At 36.0% G+C, this 23,392-nt stretch overlaps 1 protein-coding gene across 2 annotated transcripts in view; it reads right to left on the bottom strand.

Moving 5' to 3' along the window:
• LOC5565246 (putative glutamate synthase [NADPH]) overlaps positions 1 to 22,138 on the bottom strand; it is a 49,879-nt gene extending 27,741 nt beyond the window's left edge. For both annotated transcript variants that reach the window (XM_021841419.1, XM_021841420.1), the window contains exons 1-3: positions 22,024 to 22,138; positions 4,874 to 5,347; positions 4,624 to 4,751 (exon numbers count right to left, since the gene is read on the bottom strand). In XM_021841419.1, coding sequence (XP_021697111.1) covers positions 4,624 to 4,751; positions 4,874 to 5,086 — 341 coding nt within the window. In that variant the 5' untranslated portion in view covers positions 5,087 to 5,347; positions 22,024 to 22,138. The remainder of the gene's footprint in view (positions 1 to 4,623; positions 4,752 to 4,873; positions 5,348 to 22,023) is intronic.
• Between the last annotated feature and the right edge of the window lie 1,254 nt (positions 22,139 to 23,392).

Here is a 23,392-nt window from a genome sequence, read left to right as displayed (position 1 = left end):
AGACAAGTGAAGATAAAAATCTGATTTTTACACATTTGATTACTGTACCCAAAAAGAGTAGATTGCGATTTTTTAATCAATAGTTTAACTATTAATGTGTTGATTACGTAACATTTCTTTGAAGCATCTCTTATCAGTCTTGCACAAATCGCGTTGTTTTTGAGCGACTTTGTTTTAAAACATTTGTTCTGTGTCATAAAGTGCGTATAATAATATATGAAAAAATATATTTATCAGCGACGTTATGATAATTGATCAGACTATCACTTATTCAAATTGAAATTTTTAACTTAAGCATGTAAAATTTGTGTTGGAACTAAAAACCCTATTCCAGCCGTGGTCGATTTTAAAATATTCAAACAATAAACCCTTATATTTACGTAAAATCATGCATAAATTTAAAATTAAAGTTGCCTATCCAAGAGAATAGGGATTAATCTTTCGTAAATCTGAAATGTATTATTTTTATTAATATTTAAAATACCTGAAGAGTCATGATTTCGTGATGTTGTCTTATGTGGAGAGAAAAATACGAGATTTTTGAATTTAATAGTTTTTTCGAATGTTCTCTAACAAAGCCTAATAAAATTTCAAACAAAAATTTATGTAAAACATCCTTATTACAATGTACTTGAACTCATCACGGCGAAAGATTTTGATATAAACATATTTTACTAGTTATTTTTTAACAAAAACAAAATGTAGGGTCTGTGCTGGTCACATAAGAAATGATTTTCTAAAATCAAAATTTTCAAAGTAAAGGATTATTAAATTAAACAAATTTATCACATATGCTGGCCTATAGAAAAATACAAAAATATAAAAACATTTGATTGTTTGGAAAAGTACTATGATTTTCATTACAAATCGTGCCATACTTTCTGGACACCGTAAATTCAAAAAATATTAGAATCCATTAGAAAACGTATTCCAATTGCTAATTTATTAGTAAATTTCACACCAACTTAGACTGCTGAGCCTAAGTGGTGCTTTCAATATGTGCATCAATATTGCATCAATATTGCATCAATCATTTCATTCAATTCTTCAGTTGAAAATCAAAATCCTATTGAGATTTTCCGTAGACAAAATTGAAATAACCTGCGGCCAATTCTTAACAATCGAACGATTACCATGAGAAGAAAATTTGAAGAGGAGGAATCGAATTACTGCGACAACTTTGGACATAGGTATTTTGATTGTACCCCATTTGGCATAAGGTCGTTTGACATAAAACCGTTGACATAAAGTCGTTCGGTAATAATGGTCTTTGGCATAATGGTCCGTTTAGCATTAATAATTGACTTAGATTTTTTGAAGATTTTACCGAATCAACACCACCTAGCCAAAGAAAATTTTTGGTAGGTTTCAACAAGCGTGGTGTTCGTTTAAAATATTTTCTAAGCTGTGAATGTCAAAATATTTTGTGACATTAGAGAGCATTACTAAACAAAACTCGTGAAGAGTCTGGTGGATCTTTCTGAAGTAATAATTTTCTCTCCCATCTCAGAACATAGAGTATCTTTGAGCTTGTTGCGATATAATATTGAAATAGTAAATTGGCACCAGAAAGTTCGCAGTTATTAATAAAGGGAACGCTCATAGAATATTTCGCTGCAGATCATGATCTGTTCTAGTTTGGACGTAACACTTGATGAAATTACTTGATTAAAGAAGGGAAATTTTATTTGCATAATAATAAAAGCTCTAATATAAAGTTATATTACTGCAGCATAATCAAAACAGTCTATATACGAGAGAAGAGATTATTTTTGTTCAAAATGATTAGGCTCTAACGCAAAAAAAAATCTTCTCAACATGCATAACTCAAATGAACAAACATTTTAAAAGAAAATATTTGTGGCAAAACTTTTCAACGATTCATATAAATTTTTATTTTGGAAATTTATTTGAAGTTCAAAAGAAGGAATAATTTGTGATTGGGCTATATTTTTCCAGTATATCTGAAAGGAGATCACGCGTTTGCAAAAAATATATGTTGAAATTGCAGGTTCTAAAGTAATTATCATTATAACAGCACGTCTTGCAAGAATTATTAAAAACAGCTAATAATAAAATTTTAACTTGTAGCTTACTTAAGGCTAAATAGCCCGTCTTTCGTATTGTCAACAATGATAACTTTTCAGCATGCATTCAAAGTGATAAAACTCAGTCTTGATGAGTTTATATTGACCTGAAAAAGATCACTGTACGCGCTAACATGCATAAAGTATGCTGATACTTTTTCAGCTGTGTCAGTGCAAAACCAACTGATTTTCTTTGATTCGAAATCGTGAGATGAATTAGCCTACTTCGCCTTAATAATAAATTTTGAACAGCAGAGATATAACAAAACGCCTATTTTTAAAAGAAGGCAAAGCTTATTATTAAACAATAGAAGATTGGACGCCAAAATTTATTGCGGCATAATAAAACGAAAAGACTTGAACATTGCGTTCAGAATTTTGTGCTACTTTCCCCGAATTTGTTTCTCCGAATATCGTTCCTCAAATGACCCTTTTCCCGAATGACCGTTTCCCGAAAAGTGGTGCAGTTTAAATAGGTGCTATAATAATCTTTAGTGGCTGAATGGTGAACAAGAAAGAACGATAAGCAATCGAAAGAAGGAGGTATTCTGTCATTCTCGGCTATAAACATGTGGCAAAAATGCGGAGGTTGTAAAACTCAAAAGAACCACCAATTAAATAAAGAAGGATGCATATTAGATGGCCAGTTCGTTCACCACCTGAAATGAAAAAAGTTAGAAAGAAGAGAAACGACAATCGGGGAACAACATTTGGGGAAAAGAAGCACAACGCATCGAAGTGACTGCAGTAATCGTTGTCTTTTTTCGTTGATAACTTGAGCAGATCAATGTTATCGAATGTCGCCCTTTTGTCAGCTGGAAACAATAAAAATATATCTCCAAAGAACAGCCTATGTATAAAAAAAGATGAAATTTATTTAAATTTTAAATCAATGGTTTTTAAACTTATATTTATTGTAACATCATATTTAAAAAACAGAACGTTTGAAAGAAGGGTAAATTTGTGCTAAACATATCAACATCTTCAGTACAAAAATTTATTCCAATAGCGAAACTCATAAGAAATAAATATTTGAAAGAAGGGTAATTTCTGGATAAATAAAAATACTATTGGCAATAAGTTTCCTAATATGCTTTAGTTTATCCAAGAGCATATGATTGTTGAATAAAGTGTCATTTTGTGTCAATATACTCCAAAACCAGCCTGATGTCATCAGAAAGATTCAATAGAAACGTTAAAACGAAATTCTTGGTTTCAAACTCATTATGCCAAACGATTTTATGTCAAATGACCATTATGTCAAACGGCTTAATGCCAAACGAGTTTATGCCAAATGACCTACCACCAGGTATTTCGTATTGTATTTACATTCGAATTTAAATAAATTGAACGGCTACTTGTCAGAAGAAAATACCTGGTGGAAAATGAGAATTGCTGGAGATTCTACCTGAGGGATTACGGGTACGATAAATATTCCCGCTCATCTGTCTGTCACGAGACTCAACAATTCGTTAGTACGAAGAGCAATCTCAAAAGTAAGACTTATCGTTGCCCCCGCAATTCGCAAATACAAACTTTTCGGTATCTTCCTTCACAGGACAAACGTCCTTAGCTTGAGAAGAACGTCCACAAGACCACAAATCATGCTTTTAGCATCCATGCGGCAATACCAGAACCCCACTTTTGGCACTGAGTGGGGTTTTGGAAATTTTCAGGTTTCCAGGTTTATTGAAATGTTCCCATGTCACACGGAAATCGAACACAAGTCTAGCTTTTTCTGAAGCTTTAATTCTATTGAGATCATTTTTGTTAAAGTGAACTAAACAACAGGAATGCCCTTTTCGACGAATGCCAGAGTGGGTTCTCTTTTTCATAATGATTACTTGGACTGAGGTAAATCCAAATCCTAAATCATTTATTCCATTTTTGATCTCTTCGGGTGATTCATAGCAACTTGAGAGACAATTCAAGACGACCTTGAAAAAACGTTCAGATTTGTCGTCATAAGTAAACAATTTGTGCTTCTTCCCTTCAAGATATTTGAGAAGAGGTTCGCGAGCTTTAAGAGGTTCTGGCAAAACGCAGCAGTCTCCTTTCTTTGCGATTTGGAAAGAAACCTTGAATTCCCTAATGTTGTTCAAGATCTCCTGCCTAAATCCTCCAAATTCGGAACAACCGACCACGATTGGCAGTTGTTCCGTTCGTTTCTTCACTTGAATAGAAGAGCCTAGGTTGCTTGAATTTAATGTTCTGAAAATCTGACTAAAGCATCGAACTGATTGCTCCTTTCGATGCAATTATCAACACAAACCATTTCACCCTTGGAAGAAAGCGCGCATTCCGTAGAAACGTCCAGTGACAATTTTAAAACCCCACTTTTTTGAAAAAAGTTGTGAATTCAAAGATTCAGAAAAAAAATATGTACGCACAACACGAGAGTACGAGGCACTGAATTTTTTTTCAGATTCTCGTTTCTCCAAACTCATTTTTTAATATCCGTCTAATCAATTTTTAAAGAAATTCTACAAATACTTAACTTCAGACAATTTTTAGCAAAATCTAGATCAAAACTCACAGATCCTTGGCGTACAGGTTGTGCGGAATCGAGGTGCACACACCGGCACCGTCACCGGTATCGTTGTCGCAGGCGCAAGCACCGCGATGGTTCATACGAATCGACAGCGTTTGGGCATCGCGTAAGATCTGCGGAATGAACAAGATGTACGCAGGGCGCACGTGTTAGACTGAACTACACTTTAGCGTAGAGGAGCACTCCGGAAGGGCGGAGATGCCTGGCTCTGAAGACTCGGTGGCGGTGCCCGTACCTTATGGTTGGCTTTGCCCTCGATTGACACGATGAATCCCACGCCGCAAGCCTCATGCTCGTTTTGTGGATCGTAAAGACCTTGTGCTGCTGGTGCTTCCCAATCCATAAGCGGTTTTGTAGGTTGTTGTTGTTGTTGTTGCTGCTGTTGACCGCGACCTTCATCCTGCTCGATCACTTCACGTGGCACAATCACTTCAGATGAAAAACTCATTGTTGGGTGGGGCCATTCTATTCACAATGACGTTGGTGAAACAGGCAGAATTGGTTTTGTTCAAGCACTGGTTAGGGGTATGAAATGGGATATCTATAGATGGACACTTCACTGAATCGATTGAGATTTTTTTCACTTTTCTTTAGTAAATGTTTATAAATTCACAAACACCACAATGTTCTTAATTGATGTTGAATTTTTTTTTCTTATTGGATGTAGATTCTATTGAGGAAGACAGGTTGGTTTATCAATACGAATCACCTGAAAATAGAAAGAATAAATCAATTAGGAACGTATTTCATTACAGACAATTGAAAATTGGTGATATGAAACCCAATGTAAAGTAGACCCAAGACCAGTAGAATAGCCTTCAGATTTGTTGGAACGGATCAAATTTGTTACACGTAAAAGTTGATGAGTGGTCGAATGTCCATGGCCGGAATCCGAACTGTTCATTGGCAAAAATTGAATTTTCGTTGATGTGGGCCATCATTCTGTTCAAAATAACCTTTTCAAAAGTTTACTGATGGAGGAAAGCAAACTGATTGGACGATAGCTAGAAGCTTCTGCAGGATTTTTGTCTGGTTTTAAAATTGGAACAACCTTAGCATTTTTCCATTTGTCAGGAAAATATGCTAATTGAAAACATTTGTTAAATATATCAACTAAAAATGATAAGCTACTTTCTGGAAGTTTCTTGATGAGGATGTAGAAAATTCCATCATCGCCAGGAGCTTTCATATTTTTGAATTTTTAATAATAGTTCTCACTTCTTCCAAATCAGTCTCCCAGGTATTTTCGAAAACGTTCTCTTGATTGAGAATATTTTCGAACTCCTGAGTAACTTGATTTTCAATTGGACTAGTAAGTCCTAAATTAAAATTGTGCGCACTTTCAAACTGCATAGCAAGGTTTTGAGCTTTTTCGCAATTAGTTAGTAATAATTTGTTTTCCTCTTTCAATGCCGGTATAGGCTTCTGAGGTTTTTTCAAGATTTTAGATAAATTCCAAAAGGGCTTAGAGCCAGGGTCCAATTGAGAAATTTTATTTTCAAAATTTTTGTTTCTTCCTGCCATATAATTTTCATAGCAGGATCGCGAGTGCGTTGAAATTGCCTTCTCCTCACGTTTTTAAGACGGATCAAGAGTTTAAGATCATCGTCTATAATCACGGATACAAATTTTACTTCACATTTTGGAATTGCAATGCTCCTGGCTTCAACAATGGAATTGTTAAAGTTTCAAGAGCATTGTCAATATCAAGTTTTGTTTGTAAAGAAATGTTAACATCAAATATTAGAGTCAATATATGTTTCATATATATTCCAGCCGGCTCGAAATAATTGAAGGTGGAGCTGATAGGATTCAGAATCGCTACATGGGATATTTGAAATGTAACAAGGACATGATCAGAATCAAAATCAGCATGAGTAACTAAATGGCTACGAAGATGACTAGAGTCGGTTAAGACCAAGTCAATCGTAGATAGATTTCTAGAAGAGGAAAAACATGTAGGGCTATCAGGGTATTGAATTGAGAAATATCCTGAAGAGCACTCATCAAATAAAATTCTGCGTTGGAATTACTTTGAGAATTATTCCATGACCGATGTTTGGCATTAAAATTGCAAATTTATAATGCCCAACTACCTTAGACGTCTCTTAAGTGGTTGAACGATTTCAATTGATGATTTGACTGTTCCATTAATGATTATCATGAGCTGTCCGTAATTCGAATCAAAGCGTCCTGAATATGAGGCAAAAGTGAGGGAGCGTCCGGAATAAGAATCATGAAAAGGCCACACGTTTTGATTTATTTAAAATTATTCAAGTTGCGGACGCGTATTCTTTACCCACCATCCGAAAAGTTAAGGGCTTTCCGACGCTCGATAACGCTAAAAAATCATACAAAATGATTTATTTTGTATGGTCCATGCTGGGTTATACTTCACTGAGGCCTTAAGTGTCCGTAATATTTAGAGAATTTGGCGTTGCTTTGTCCCTCCCTGGTTTAAGGAAAAAAATTCGTAACGTATCGTCTTGTATTGAATTCCTCTAAAATTATCCTAAGATTTCCTATTTAGAAAATCATTGCATCTTGATCGATTTCTTGAAATTTTTTCTAAGCACCACTATCCATCAATCTGCCTAATAGGGAGCCGGATCCTATGATGATCGCAGCAGGCTGTGCACGCAGGTGGCTTCTTCTTCTTCTTTCTGGCATTACGTCCCCCCACTGGGACAGAGCCAGCTTCTCAGCTTAGTGTTCTTATGAGCACTTCCACAGTTATTAACTGAGAGCTTACTATGCCAATGACCATTTTTGCATGCGTATATCGTGTGGCAGGTACGATGATACTCTATGCCCTGGGAAGTCGAGAAAATTTCCAACCCGAAAAGATCCTCGACTGGTGGAATTCGAACCCCACGGACCCTCAGCTTTGGTCTTGCTGAATAGCTGCGCGTTACCGCTACGGCTATCTGGGCCCCGTGGTTGGCCCCTGGGTGGCTGCGTTTGAAATTTCCTGTCACGTTTTGTTTCACTTCTGCGCTATTTCAAGTTCGGCTGTTGAAAAAGTGATTCGGCTGATGGTGCTATGCCACCCGGCAAATTATGTGAAGACAATTGAGTGTTGCTAAAAGAATTTCGTGATTTAATGAAAAATTCAAATCCAATAAACATGTCGAATAGTAAATTTGTAAAAGTGTAAAACGAGTTTTTCATGAAGACAGGAGTCATGGAAATCAACCCAGTTCGCGTCTTCGAGTGCAGCATTTTGTTTCCCAATTTATGCGAGTTTTTTCTGGAACTTAGGGTCGTTTTCGACCCGAAAATTTAAAACAGCTTCGCAAAAATCAGTATGTTGACCAAGGTGTTGACCGAATTTAGTTCTATTGGGCTTGAAATGAAAGGCACACATGTCTAGTTTCAGAAACCCTCCCGGAGATCCGGATTTGGTAACTGTGGCCATCGGGAAACTACTATATTGTAAAAAAAAGTCCCTTTAGAGACCCATACTTTGACAACCTGTAGTTTCGTAACTAAACAAGTAATCTTCATATTGCTGAATTGGTGTTCACGTTGACTGTGAATAAAGATTCTCAAATCACTTAGTCATTCATACCCGGTTCCGGAAACCCTGAACATATTCGGTCATAATTAGCCAGAGTGGTCATTCATCAATAATTGAACTAGAAGAGTCACAGGTATCCAAAATCATGAAGAATGAGCCGTCGCATGACTAGTTTTGGTACAAAAATTTAAATGTCCCACAATACGGGCATCTCCGGTGGTCATTGCTGGGTTATTTTGGTGGCCCAGAAGAACCAAAGTGGCTTTTTATTTATAATTGAACTAGCAGAGTCACTGGGATTCAAAATTATAAAGATTGAGCCGTCGCATGTCTACTTTTGGTGCTAAAACTTTGTGGTCCCATATTACGGGTTTCCCGGTGGCCATCGGGGTACTCCTAAAGAACCAGAATAACCATCCTTTTGGCAAAATACATCCAAACATAAAAAATCGTAAAGAATTGGGCACAATTCATTTGGTTTTGGGGCATAAATCTGAGTAATTTCATCGAATTGTCCAGATTGGCCACCTTCCGGGACTCCAGAAACCTGTTCCGCATGGACCATACTGGACCGAAATTTTTAAGGGTATGTGCGCCGGTAATTGGTTTCTCATTACACAAAAGTTGTTCGCAAAAATATCCATCAACCGAATAGTACCGATGTGAATTACATATACAAAACTGCGATGAAAACTTACTTTTCGGATGTTCCGGGTTTACGAATCCGGGTACGAATAACTAAGAGATTTGAGAATCTCTATTCAAAGTCCACGTGGATACCTACTTAATAATATGAGAACGGTTCAGATTACTTGTTTAGTTACGAAAACACAGGTTGTCAAAGTATGGGTCTCTAAAGGGACTTTTTTCAGATATAGCAGGTTCCCGGTGGCCACAGTGACCAAATCCGGATCTTCGGAAGGGTTTCTGAAACTAGACATGTGTTCATTAAAGCCCAACAGAACTAAATTCGGTCAACACACTGATTTTTGCGAGTTGTTTGAATTTTTGGGTCGAAAACGCCCCCAAGTCATAATTTGTATCTTTTTGTTAGGAACTAAGGAAGGTTAAAAATATCCCCTGTATATTTTGTGAGCATGTCATCCCGGATTTTCCTGAGAGTTACATTAGGTACTACATAAAAATATCCTATGACGATTCCTGCAAAATAAATGTCCAGACAATCCTTTGAGCTCTAAGGTGATTATAGAACGAAGCCACACCTCAAATTTTCAAGAGCATAAGACTTGAGAACCAATCAACTCCGTGTTGAAAATGTATCCCATTGGTCACACCCAGCTAGCGAGTAATTTGATTGACTTTCAACGCGAACTGTTGTAAGATTCTGCAGTCTTGTGCACTTGAAAATTCAAAGTTTGGCTTCGTTTTATAATCACCTTAATCAGAGATTTTCCAAGAATTTAATCTAGATTATTATTTATTAGAATAATTGTTATATAGAATTCCTAAACATTCGAAAAAGGTTATATTAAATAATTCAAGGGATTAATGAGAATGTACTTCAAATCATATCATTAATTTTCATACAACAATTACATATAAAACGTATCGCATTGATTTGTATAAGGATTAATTCTGTGAGAAATCACAAAAAGGAAAAGAAATAGTCGGAAATTTCTTAACATGTTGATTCTTGAATTCAACAAGTTGCTCAAGAGATAATAGAAAAAATCATGAAGAAATCCTTGATGATTTTTTTGCTAAAATTCCTGAAATTTTTTTAGAAATATTTTACTATTAATATTTTGGGAAAGTTTAAAAAATCTATATTATTCTCTTAAGAATTTTGGTGATCCGAATGAAGATTCTTGCTTTAGTTTAAAAAAAATCACAAAAGGTATGCCATGAAGAACTTTTGTACCAAAAAGAAAGAATGTTTAGAATTTTTCTCAGAGCTATCTCTCAAACTACTTTTGATACTATTATTGTATGAACTTCTTAAAGTATTTCTGTATCAATCCTCAAGGAAGATCCGACAGTTATTCAGATTCTACCTTACTTACTGTGAAAGTAAAAGGAGAGTAGATGATCGTCATAGTTTAACGCTTCGTGCAAATAGGGTGCAGAGGTTATGTATGATGACCGTTTTGAGCTAAATTCGTGAATAAGCTTTTGAGGTGAGGCCCAATGGGAATATAGGCTACGTCCATGTATGCACAACATATTTTTATTAAATTTTATTATTTTTTTGTTTTGCAACTCTAGTCGGGAAGTTTATCAATTATTAGTTTGATAGTAAAAACGCATATAATTTGTAATGATTGTTTGCGCCATTTTACGCTGAAATCAGGTATGCGGGCCTAAACTACCCCTTGTAAAAAAACAGTAGAGGTAGATCCTCCTCAACCGCACAAATAATGGAGAAATCGTTATGCAATTACGACGCTGTATTAGGAAAAAGTATGTTATTTCAGAATGCAATATTTGCCTAGAATAACTCCTTGAAATATGCGTGCTCTATCCAAATATTATATTTTTTGGTATTTGACGAAAAATCGACGTGTTGGTTTATATTTCAATAACAATAATAATAAATAATGCTTTGGATATAAACAAATTAATTTGAAATATACAAGCTTGATAAAAAAAAATCATATTTGAATTATATGAATACATTTACATCATTTTTAAAGTAAATAACAGTGAAAAGCAAGTTGATTTAAGGCTTTAGACAAGCCATGCGTCTCTCCGTTTCGGACAACTTGATTTGCTATAAGACTTTAATGTTATTTCTGCACCTATGTTTTAAAATATATTCATTATTCATTGTTTTTGACGATTCTGGTATAAGATAGGCAATTTAAATGGAAAAAAAATAACATAAGGTAACCCGGGGCAAGTGAGAATCCGGGGTAAGTGGGGCGTTTCGTCATAGTTCAACTAGGATAAAAGTTTTTCATGGGGGTATTCTTCTAGAAAGTTGAAGATACAATGACAAGGAATGTATTTAGTACTAAACATATTGTTATTTTTATAAGCATGTGGTTCATGTAACAGTTGTCAGTTCAGCGCCATTTTCAACTTGCATGACAAATTGTGACACGTTTCACGTCATGCATTGACTCGCAAAAGATGAATATGTTTTAAATCGAATTTCCATCAGTAAGCTATAATTTTTAGTATTATTATAAGCTGCTAACGATAAACCAGTATTTTGTTTTCATTTCATATGAAATTTTCGATGGTCTATCTAACCCCAAAATATATTTGTACCTGGGGTAAGTGGGACCTATCAAAACAAAAACCAGAATTAAAACTTTTCGTACACGTTTCATACATTTTGCTAGAGAGTAGCACTAAAATATTCAAACAAATGATTTTTATCAAAAAAGATCAACCTCAAATTACGTAATTGCATAAGAGGGAGAAGAAAAGTGTTATTATTCTTTATTTTTCAATTATTTTTTTTATTTTTGAAATACGGTTTCAAAATTGAACAAACACACAGCTGAACTTTGAAATGCATCATGAGAACGATTACTTTTCTATGTTATTTGAATTTTATTTGTTATTTCTACCAAATTAAGTAGTGATGGAAAACAATTCCATCCCATAAGGTGGTTTTCTGCCATGCATATAAATAATAACAAAACATATTTATAATTTCGTCAATTATTGAATGTTTATGTGCTATATTTTAATTAACAAACTTATAAATGATATATTTTGAACATGTTTAATTCCTCTTTACGCTTTTATTGAGGATTTTCATTTAATATTAAATGTGAGGTGACATACTATTAAATAAAGGGTTTCTTCCTAAAACGTAACGTATTTTATTGTTGATCCCTTATGTACATCAAATATGTACTTAAAATTAAAAATCTATGACTTATCAATCCTATTATTGTAATGCTTGACTTACTGATGTGGATTGACGCATGAAACTGGGTGTGTCCCACTTGCCCCGCTTAGCGAGGTAACTGCGTCCATTGGCTCATTCTGAAACTTTCTTCCAAGGATTTCACAATTTCAAAATTATTCTATTAGTTTCATGCACACACCAGCAAATATGTTGCCAAAATGTGATTGTGTTGTTGGATTTGAAAAATATTGACATTTGAAAATTTTATTGAACAATTTGTTTGAACAATCGTTTTTTTCGTTCCCACTTGCCCCGCGGTACCTTAATTTTTAATGCCTGTTTTTTATGAGACGTGTTTAGTTGAAGGTCTAGTAGGCTATTTTTCAACTAAGATTTCCCATGTCAATGTCCAGTATGCTTTGAAATGAAACAAATTACTTACTCCTGAGGTAAAAATATGAATCTGATTCAAATTTATTAACTTCAAGATTGTATTCAGTATAAGAGGCCACGATTTAGGTTTGGTAAATTTAGTACCAATTTTGTTTAAAACAATGTTGATGATATTTATCATATATAAGATACAAGATCTTATAAAACTAATAAATTCGGAGCTATGAATTTTGCGGCTCAGGTGTCCGGTACTAGCGGATCTCCCCTAATTTATGAATAACTTAATTATTTCAAAGGATGGCGTTGACATGTTTGGCAAAAACACGGGTTTTTGCATTGCTAACAATTTTGTAGAAAACACAAAAATGTTAAAATTATTGAAAAATAACTTATGATAAAATATATTATTTTAGTCTTGCGCATACAATGGAAATATCTAAAAAAAAGCATAAGAAATAGAAAAATCGTGTTGTTTCGAATTGGCACCACTACCACTTTGCCGAAGACACCATATATCTATCGAAATGTTATGGATAGATCACTGTGCAATGGATTTATCACCTCACAGCGGATAGAGATAATGGGTCTTATCTTCCCTCAACATTTCCAACAACTTTGTTTAAGACACCAATTGCTCATTACTGAAAAATAGAAAAAAAAGTTTTATCTCATTTATAAGTTAATTAATCATAAATATCTTCAGGTCAAAAGTTGCTCCCAAACAAATTCAACATTTTTTCCTAACATAGTATCAGGGACGAAAATACTCAATCTACCCTCGCCTACATTGATACTTGCTGGGTAGAATCTTCGTTGATTTTTATGTGTCTTTATCCTCGCCTTGACAACACAACAAAGATTGGCAAAGCGCTTGCCGCAAGATTGTCAGTTTCCTTTTACCCTGCTGATACTCAACCGCTTTAAGATCATCGGAAGCAAAAAATGATATTCATTCTGGACAGCTTGACTTTTTTACATTGCGCTTCGGGAAGTTGTAATTTTTGCACAAAGCACAGTAAAGACGCGTCAACATCATCGATTCCGTGCATCGGATCGTTCATTACCCGTAAAGCAGCATATTTTTTAATTAGTATGAACCTCAATGATAATCAATTTTCTAAAACTGACACTCTTCTGCTTCTGATAATCAAAAACACCAGCGACGTACGGGCATCGTTGTTTGTTTTTTCATCTACTTTTGTGCCATCTTCATTGGTGCAATCATATTGGTGGTGGTGCGGTTACTTTGATGGTGGCATAAATGTCGGTGAATTGAGTATAGTGAGCATGATTTTTTTTCGTCCCTGCTAGCAATACTCTCTAAGATACTCTCAGATACTCTCATTCTTTGGACATCGAAGGAGCAGATGACCGTGTTTGTTTTTGCATTTTAAACCATTTCAGTGCACTGTAGAAAATTGATGTGAAAATCAGAATGTAAACCCTCCAGTATCTGATCTATTTCTGATGACTGTTTTCTCTCATATGTGCTAATGAACAGAAAAAGGTGCTACATGAACAACTCGCTCATTCGTTACAAAAGCAATTATCATACAGATATCACAAAATATAGATAGAACCTGCAACAATGTTTCGCACGTCCACGAGATCTTCACTGAACAATTACTAATTAGAGCACCATCGGGTACATCATACCCCCCCCGCTGCACGGGTTCGCCCTATCTATGTAAATGAGTGGCATTTATTAGCTGGCCCTTCCCAACGGACTTGAACTCGCGCAAAAATAACTTTACTTATATTCACTCATCCATAAATCACTCATCCTTTCCCCGGGATGGCCGGACACACTGACGTGAAAGCGATATAATGGGCTATCTTTCTTCTCGCACGTTATGTTCAAACCAGCAGATTATAAAAATCGAATGTACATATTTTTTTCCATACAAGAAATCAAGAAATCAGTTTTTGGTCTATGCTTTCGTACAAAAAATCGAAATCCCGTTTTTTATTACCAATTTCAGTCCATTCAAAATGTAAAAACGTGGAGAAAAAATCATCGATATACATTTTTAGAAAACCTTCCGATAATGAAAATAAAGCTCAAACTGATTTCCAGCAAGAAAAAATCCTATGTAAATTCAATTATTATAATCATCTTCCTCAGATATAGCGTGTCTCGTACCGTATAAATAGATCCAATTACTGATATTTTGCTCCCCGTACACTTTCAGAACGAACGTCCGACTTAAACCGCGGTCAGAATGAGACTGAAGAACAAATGAGCTGAGAGCATCAGAGCGGTTCGGATCGGATCATTTACGAGACCGGACGAAAAAAAAAAATATATCAGTTGATGACCATTGGCGGTTGCGGGTAAACAGGAATCGGATGGCGGCGCGAGGGAAGTAATGAGGCACGAGATCTACAGCAATTCTGAGGAATCACGAGTCCTCTCTACATGGAGGATCAATAGTGTTGAGAAGGGTCCGGCTTTTTCGAAGAGCGTTTTTTTTTGCGAATGGAAATTTACCGAAAGGTGGTTGTGTCTGCGCGGTAATAATCAACGCAATTTAAGAAGAAATTACCACAGGTAAGAAGGACTGAATTCGTCGTAAGAGGAATTGATATTTTGCTGGAGTCATCCAGAACTTTCCATGGTTGAGGTAGGGTAGTCCATCTTTTTATTAGACATTGCGAATGTTCTTGGATAGAATGAAGAAGATTCAAATTGAGCGCAATTACCTCACATCACAGTTTGCATCGGGACTTGTTCAGAGAGTTAGAACTCATCGCGAAATTGCATACTCAGCTGCGCCATTCGAGACTTCATCGAGTGGCACATTTCCTCGCGGATTATTGTTTGTTTGATTTCGTTTATGCTGATTGTTTGCCGTTGCTTTTAAATAGCGCACAAATGTTTATTGTAAACATTCTTTCAACGAATGTGATAATTGAACTATAGTTCTGTGGATAGTTGGAAGTAATGGAATTACCGAGCATTGAGCTCATATTTATTCCGAGAATTTACACTCCATAAGAAGAAATATCAGGAGCTCAGATAGCCGTAGCAATAAACTCGCAGTTATTCAGCAAGAACAAGCTGAAGGTCGCGGGTTCGAATCTCACCGGTCGTGGATCTTTTAGGGTTGGAAATTTTTCCGACTTTTCAGGATATAAGACATTCTTCTTCGAGAGTTTCTGCATCTATTCTTTCTGGGAGTACTCCAGGCGCATTTCCAGATATGTTTCTAGAATTAAAGAATTCTGTCAGGTGTTTTGCGAACACCAATTCAAGTGTTTCCAAAAAGATTTATCCTGGATTTGGATATGAATCAGCCGGAGCTGAAAATAACGACAAAAAAGACCATAGAGACAATAACAATACTTCTTATTGGCATTACGCCCTCAGTGGGACAGAGCCTGACTCTCAGCTTAGTGTTCAATGAGCACTTCCACAGTTATTATCTGAGAGTTTTCCTTTCCAAGGTTGCCATTTTTCGCATTCGTATCTGGCAGGTACGATGATACTCTATGCCCAGGTTATTCAAGGAAATTTCTTACGTGCCATACGAATTATTTTTAATTTTCATACAAAAAATCTTACCATGGGGGGAGGGGGGGTTGAAAAACCCCGAAAAATGTCTTACGTAATAAATGGACAGCCCCTTTCAAGAACAAGGCAGGGGAGTATACCTTGTTCAAATCATAAACAAGGATACTAAAAGCATGAATATCGCTATTCCCGACCACGCCCATCTTTACCGTAACTTGGGATAGGGGAAGGAAATGTTGATGTAGCACTTACTTAATGAGAGGCCACCGACTCAGCGACACCCTCATAAGTGCTACGGCGTTGAAGGTTGGGGAAGGTATATTGTCAGGATTCGCCTAGAAAGCTGGCGATAGGCCCCACAATAACAATACTGGATTGTCAAAAAAACCCTCGTGTGCTTCTACCAGAGATTTTTTTCTTCAATTCGTTCTGGAACTTCTCCATAAATTGCTTAAAAAAACTGTATCAAATATAGGGGTTGAATTCTGAGAAAATTGGAAGTATATCTATCTTATTGCTCTCTAAAACAATCATGATCCACTAGACATCATGATAGTCTGTTTATCGTCTACTGCTACAGCACTGATTTAATTGAGGGGCTAACAGTGCATGATAGAACCCATCCAAACCTGGGGGACACTATTGCTATCAGATGTTCGGGGATGGTTTATCGTGCCAGTATCATCGCTCTCTCTTTGGGGCTCTCCTTCGCTACCGCTATTTATCAAGCTTGTTGCAACCTGCGAAACATTGCTGATCATGGACCCATACAGATGCGATGTTTTGCTTTGCTTGCTTTAATCGTTCTTCAAAATCAATTGACAACGAAAACTTCAATGCCTAATCAAATATTTTTACAAGGAACATTCACAGTACTATTAGAGCAATTGAGTCACATGTAGTTTTGGATATTACTTCTTCTTTATTTAAAGCATCGTTACCAAATGTCTCTACTTTCTTAGCAAATTTCTGAAAGAATTCTTTTGAAAAGGCATTCCCTTGAAAGTTAATTTTGAAAATTTCTACATTTATTATTATTGTTTTTATTAAAGAGACTTTCAGCTATAGTCTAGTTCATCTCTGTTTTCTACAGTGTTTCCTCTAGTAATAATGCCCCCAGAAACGTCTACACGAATCAAAGAGTTATTTGAAGGCTTGCTCTAGTTGTGTTCCAGCAATTTACATCCTGGGAACATTGCAAATATTTTTCAAGCAACCCTTCAAGTTGTAAAGACCTTCGGCAATTTTATTATAATAGAAATCATCTTGAGATCATTCTAGTATTTATTATTTCTAGAGATTTTGTAGTATTTTCATTTGAAATTCATTGAAAATGAACGCTCCAAATTCTTCCACAAATTTCTCAGCAATCTATCCAGAGATACTCTGAAAGAATCAATGAATACCGAGATTTCTTCTAAAATATATCACGGCACATACATTCTTTTTTGAACACAGTTTCTCCGCAAAATACTCTAAAGAATCCCTTTTCAGGAACTTCTCCAGAAATAAAAATCAAATTAAAATGTGGGTTTCATCAATTTTTCCAGGGATTTTTTTTATTTCATAAGAGATTCCTTCAGCAGTGGCTTATCTACGGGCAGGTGGTTCAGGATTAAAACCTTCCAAATAAAAAAATCCTGTTTAGAATTTACTTCAGAATTTTGCTCAAGATTTCTTTAGAACCCTATTCAGGATTTTCCTCAGAAGCATTTCCAGGATTCTCTTCAGAATTTTCTTCAGAATCCTGCTCAGAAATCTCTACAGAATACTGTTCAAAATTCACTTAAGAATCCTGCTCAGTATTTTTTTTATTCAGGATTTTCTTCAAAATCCTATTTAGGATTATCTTCAAAATCCTATTGAGGATTCTCTTCAGTATCCTGGCCAATATTCTCTTCAGAATCCTGGTCAGTATTCTCTTCAGATTCCTGGTCAGTATTCTCTTCAGAATCCAATTCAAAATCCTGTTCGGAAAACTTCTCAGAATCCTGTTCTGGATTTTCTTCAGAATCCTGTTCATAATTCTCTTTAGAATCCTGTTCAGGATTCTCCTTAGAATTCTGTTCAGGATTCTCTTCAAAATCTTATTTAGGACTCTCTTCAAAATCCTGTTTAGGATTCTCTTCAGAATCATGGTCAGTATTATCTTCAGAATCCTGTTCAGGATTCTTCTCAGAATCCTGTTCGGGATTTTTCTCAGAATTTCGTTCTGGATTCTCTTCGGAATCCTGTTCAGAACTCTCTTCAGATTACTGTTCAGAATTCTCTTCCTAATCATGTTCAAGATTCTCTTTAGAATCCTGTTCATTATTCTCTCCAGAATCCTGTTCAGGATTCACTTCAGAATCTTGTTCAGGATTCTCCTCAAAATCTTGTTCAGGATTCTCTTTAGAGTCCTGTTCAGGATTCTCCTTATTATCATGCTCAGGATTCTCTTCAGAATCCTTAGGATCCTTTTCAAGATTCTCTTCATAATCCGGTTGAAAATTCTCTTCAAAATCCTGTTCGGGATTATTCTCAAGGCTCCTGTTCAGGATTCTCTTCAGAACCCTGTTCAGGATTCTCTTCAGAATCCTGTTCAGGATTCTCTTCAGAGTCCTGTTTTCAGAATCCTTTCCAGGATTCTGAAGAGAATCCTGTTCTGGTTTTTTTTAGAGACCTGTTCAGGATTATCGCCAGAGTCTTGTTTGGATTTTTTTTTTCAGAATCCTGTTTAGAATTCACTTCAGAATTTTGTTTAGAATTTCCTTGGAGCCCTACTCAGAATTTTCCTCAGAAGCATTTCTAGGATTTTCCTCAGAATTCTCTTCCGAATCCTGATCAGAATTCTCTTCAGAATCCTGTTCAGGATTCTCTTCAGAATCTAGTTATCAAGCAATTTTGCCGAGTCTTGATCCCGGAATTGTTTGAGGCATTTGAGGCAATAATTCCTTCAGGGAAAATTTCCTCACATATAGCTTCAGGAACAACGTCAGTGACTTTTTTCAGAATTATTACATAGAATTTCTCCAGAATAGTCCATAAATTGCTTCATGTTTCTAGCTCGAGCAGCTCCCAGTTATTCCTTCATTGATACCTCTGGTAACATCTCCAGAGAAACACTTTAATTATCACTTATTCTTCAAGAGATTATTGAAGTTGTTTTAGCCTTTTATTTACTCAATAAATGTTAAATATTTCTTAAACATTTCAGGTTACAAAGAATACCTAGTCTGTTCTTCAAGATCATACATCTTTATTTTTTTTTTCGTTTTAAAATATTTTTAATGCCATCTGAGGCTTACTAGTCGCAGTTCCAGATTTTTCTTAATCTGAAAAAATAGGAACATAAACAAGTTCTATTTATCATTATTTTAACTAAATATATAATAGCACTTCAGTCGTACAAATTTGATAAATTCAACACAGTTTAATCTGTTTTTATGCAGACTAACCTAGAAAAAAACATAAATATATGTTTCTGTTATATAAGTAGCTTCAATTTCAATGAGCCTTTGTCAGCTAATTTATATATTATAAAAAAATAGCTAAACAAATCGTGAGACTATGAACAAGAACATAATAATGAGTTGAAAATTCACAGAGAGATGAGTTTTCCAATTTTGTGGGTACTCGAACTCCCGTCCAATAAAATATGTTTTTTTTTCCTGGACACTCTACAATTTAAAAGGTAATTTATACGACTGCCTGTACAAACATTCTCAAGCCCAAAAATTGTCAGTTTCATCAATCGATGGAATGCATCTTAAGGTGGCTTTCGTTACTCTGAAACTACTAACTTCTACTAAAACGCAGTACCGTAAACTGGGGGGAGGTTGATCACTTTTGAGCGATTCTGTGCTATAATTCCTAGTGGCATGCATGTATTATCATCCAAATATTTTTAAAACCTGAACTGGTTGAATGTTTAACGAATTATATAAACGAAATTTTGACGAATTGTTATCGTAATAACAAAAACAATTTTTGGAAATCAAAAAGTGGTGTTTTTGATTCCGGGGTGAAGTTGATCAATTACTGCGATAGGTTTCCTAAAATAAAGAAGTATGCTATACACTAAATTTGGGGTCTCTGAATCTGAATCAAGACTCAAAAATCTTACAACTTATTGATAAATCGGGTAATTTTTCAATTGAAAGTTGTGAATTACAGATTACTCTTGCAAAAAGATAATTTTTTCTCTAAAAAAAGAATGTATATCCTCAATACAAATTCGAAACTGGGTACACAAAACATATCTGGTATGTATGAAACAGTTTATTAAAACTGTAGCTTTGTATAGCCGTGGAAATAGTCGATTGTTTGGAGAAGAACGTTTCAACAGTTCATTAAACATTTCTTAAAAAATCTGTTTTTCCATGAAATAATTACCTTGAATGCCAAACCTAATTTATGGAAATCAAGAGTAGCTATCAGGTAATGCCACAACTCAGAAATTAAGATAATTGAAATCGTGTCATAGCTCTTATAACAGTCTATACATGTGGGTACAGGAATGATCAACTTCTCCCCGCTGATCAACTACACCCCGAATTACGGTACATGGTTGCTGGTAGAAACAGAGGCCTAGTGTTGTTGAACAGTAAACGAAAACGAAAAATCTATATTGTTTGGGCAAACAATATAACAAGATATTTTGGAAAAAAAATATATTAGTATAAAAAGTTCTTTATTCACGATAAAGTTGTAACTTTACACTTTACTCGCCAGAAGTGACCGATCGATCAAATTTTCAGTACATAACAATGATTACCACTGATAAGATTTGTGCTTCGATACCCAGATATCTTTTTTTCAAACTGAAATTTTCCATACACTAACTTAAATGTAACTTTAATCACTGTTATTTTAACACTGCCATACGAATCTTCCAGTAGCAGGGCTTAGCATTTGGTTATATCATACATGTACCAATATATGTATATTATACCATATGATTGGAGCGTGCTGCAATCGAAATCTCGACTACTAGAACCAATTCTTGAAAACAGCACTCAAAACGCTTCTCAAGGTCACGCACTTCAGTTATTTTTAAATTTTGTTTTCCCATAAGTAGGCAAACATGTTCTACGATTCATGAATTCCCCTCAGCAATCGTAAAAACCTCAATTCACCGCATCGATTAGCAACAAAATTCGTCAAAATCTATTTATAACCAGCCCTTTCTCTATGAATCCGCGCCCTGTGCGAAATCAATAACACTTCCCGGCCTTGGCAAGTACATAGCATTACAAGATTCCGCTGTAATGGCTTGATAACACGTGCTTCACTGGCAAACACTCATTTCGGCAGCCCGAAAAAAAATCACATACTTTCTATGTGCCGCACACATGATTATACGCACTTACACGAACGCGCGAGATTCTCACCACATGCTTAAATTCCGGCTACATCCCGTTGAACCCGGTTCAAGTGAAACCAACAGTTTTGTGGTACACGAAAATAAATCAATTTGTGACGATTTTGCCAGTGCAAAGTCCACAGCGAGCGAACCGCGGCGGGGCGTCTGAGATGAGTAAGTTCTCGGCATTATTTTATCGATACTGTGTACCCCACCCTATTTTTTTCGTTTCAATTAGTTACCATGTCGAAAGGGACAAGCTAATTTAGACACGTGGTTTTCAATAGGCAGCTGTTTTCAGCACAATCGCAAATCGAACAAAACGAGTAACTTTTCTTTTGTAAAACATCCAAAACGAGACATCCACCAAATTTTTTAAACTAAAATAGTTTAGTGTTCATCGACAATTTTTTTTTTTTTTGAAATTCAACAATTTTTATTTTTTGATTGCATGTTTCCCCTAATCAAGAGCGATGCACTTAACCCCAGCATCTACGCAAATTTTGTTAAGAATGTAGATCTTCCGAATCACTTCTCGTCACAGTCAGCGATCAAAAATGCAACGTGTGCACTTTGGATCGTGTTTGCTGCTGCACCTACTCGCGCAAATGAAGAAAAACAACGTTCTGACGACGTTCAGAATTGCATTCGATTCGGCTGTGGTGCAATTCGATGCGACGCAATTTCCTACATGCAGAAATGCACCCGGCACCAACGCGGAACGAGCTGCTGGATCTTAATTTGTTTGCTATGGAGGAATTCATTCCGCACACTATCTATAGGTATACCTCAGGAGGTTCTGAATAGAACAGACGACCGAACGAAACCACGTAGATTATAGGTTTTGGAAGAGCGCAACTAGAATACAACCGTCGGCAGCGAACGCCAAATATTAACTGAGGCAACTACATAGGGACCGGGAATAAGAAGCGCTCTACAGGAAGCTATAGCTTGAAGGGGGTACACTTCGATTGCCATCTCAGCCGGCACAAGAAAGTATACAAAACCGCGCGGGCCTGTTTTTTCAGTACAGCTTTCCGCGGGATAAACTATACTACATGATACGCGATTTATGATCTCGGGTATAATCTACACTCCACTATTCCCGCAAAATTCAACGAAATTTTAGTGTGTTCGAATCTAAAATTCTAGGATCTCTTCATAATGGACATTTCCATGACTTCCCTGGGCATAGAGTATCATCGTGCCTGCCTTATAGGCAATGAAAGCTCTCAGTTAACAACTGTGGAAGTGCACTAGAACACTAAGCTGAGATTCATGTGCTGTCCTACTGGAGACGTATTGTCAAGAAAAAGGATGGAAATAATGATTCTAAGATATGAATTGTTTCACAAGAATTTAGAGGAAAATAGCCATCATCGTTTTACAAACTTTTAAACCTAGTTTTTTTGCTCAAACTCGAAGCAATGCTCAAGAAAATCTATCATTGCATTACACTTACTATTTGAAATGCGATGATAGATTTTTATAGGGATTGTTATAAATTTGAACGAAAAAACTGGTTTTTAATTTTTGATTATTGCTGATGACTGAATGATGGATTCTTAAGCCTTAAAATAATTGTTCCCGTTCTCGTGAAGATGATGTTCACTAGCCATACTGTTTGGGGCACCACTGTATTTACAAGTAGGTCTGAAAGCGCGACACATTGCTGATGATGAAAAGTACGATCGGCGATACCGAACTACGCGGGGTTCTTTCTCCTGCTGCTTCCTGGGGACTGGCGGAAGGGGAAACATTGTCTGAAGAGAGCTCCGCGCAGTATCCACTTCAAGTGACCGCTTGCAATGCTGCTGTTCGTTCAGTCAGTTGAACTGCGCTCAGCTCTGCACGAGACGCAGTTATGTATCGTGCATCGGTGGCATGGAGTTGAAGGGGAGGATGTTTGGAAGTGATTGGAGGTAGGCACTTGCATGACATCGATTCACTGTATGCGCTTCTAGCTGTGGCAGCGGTGGCAGACAAAATAAGACGGTGTGTTCAGCTGAAGATTGTTTTAAAGAAAGTTGAATGCTTGAATGAACAGTATGAATGCAGTTGATACGAACGATGGAAGCTACTCAAATTGACCAGTAGCAAAACCAAACCCATAAATTGATTGATATCGACATAGGACACCATTTCTAAGCATTATCA

The sequence above is a fragment of the Aedes aegypti genome, chromosome 2, assembly GCF_002204515.2.
Source record: "Aedes aegypti strain LVP_AGWG chromosome 2, AaegL5.0 Primary Assembly, whole genome shotgun sequence".
NCBI classification, from domain to species: domain Eukaryota; kingdom Metazoa; phylum Arthropoda; class Insecta; order Diptera; family Culicidae; genus Aedes; species Aedes aegypti.
Note: the sequence above shows the minus strand (reverse complement) of the source record. Positions and strands in the feature narration are given on the sequence as shown.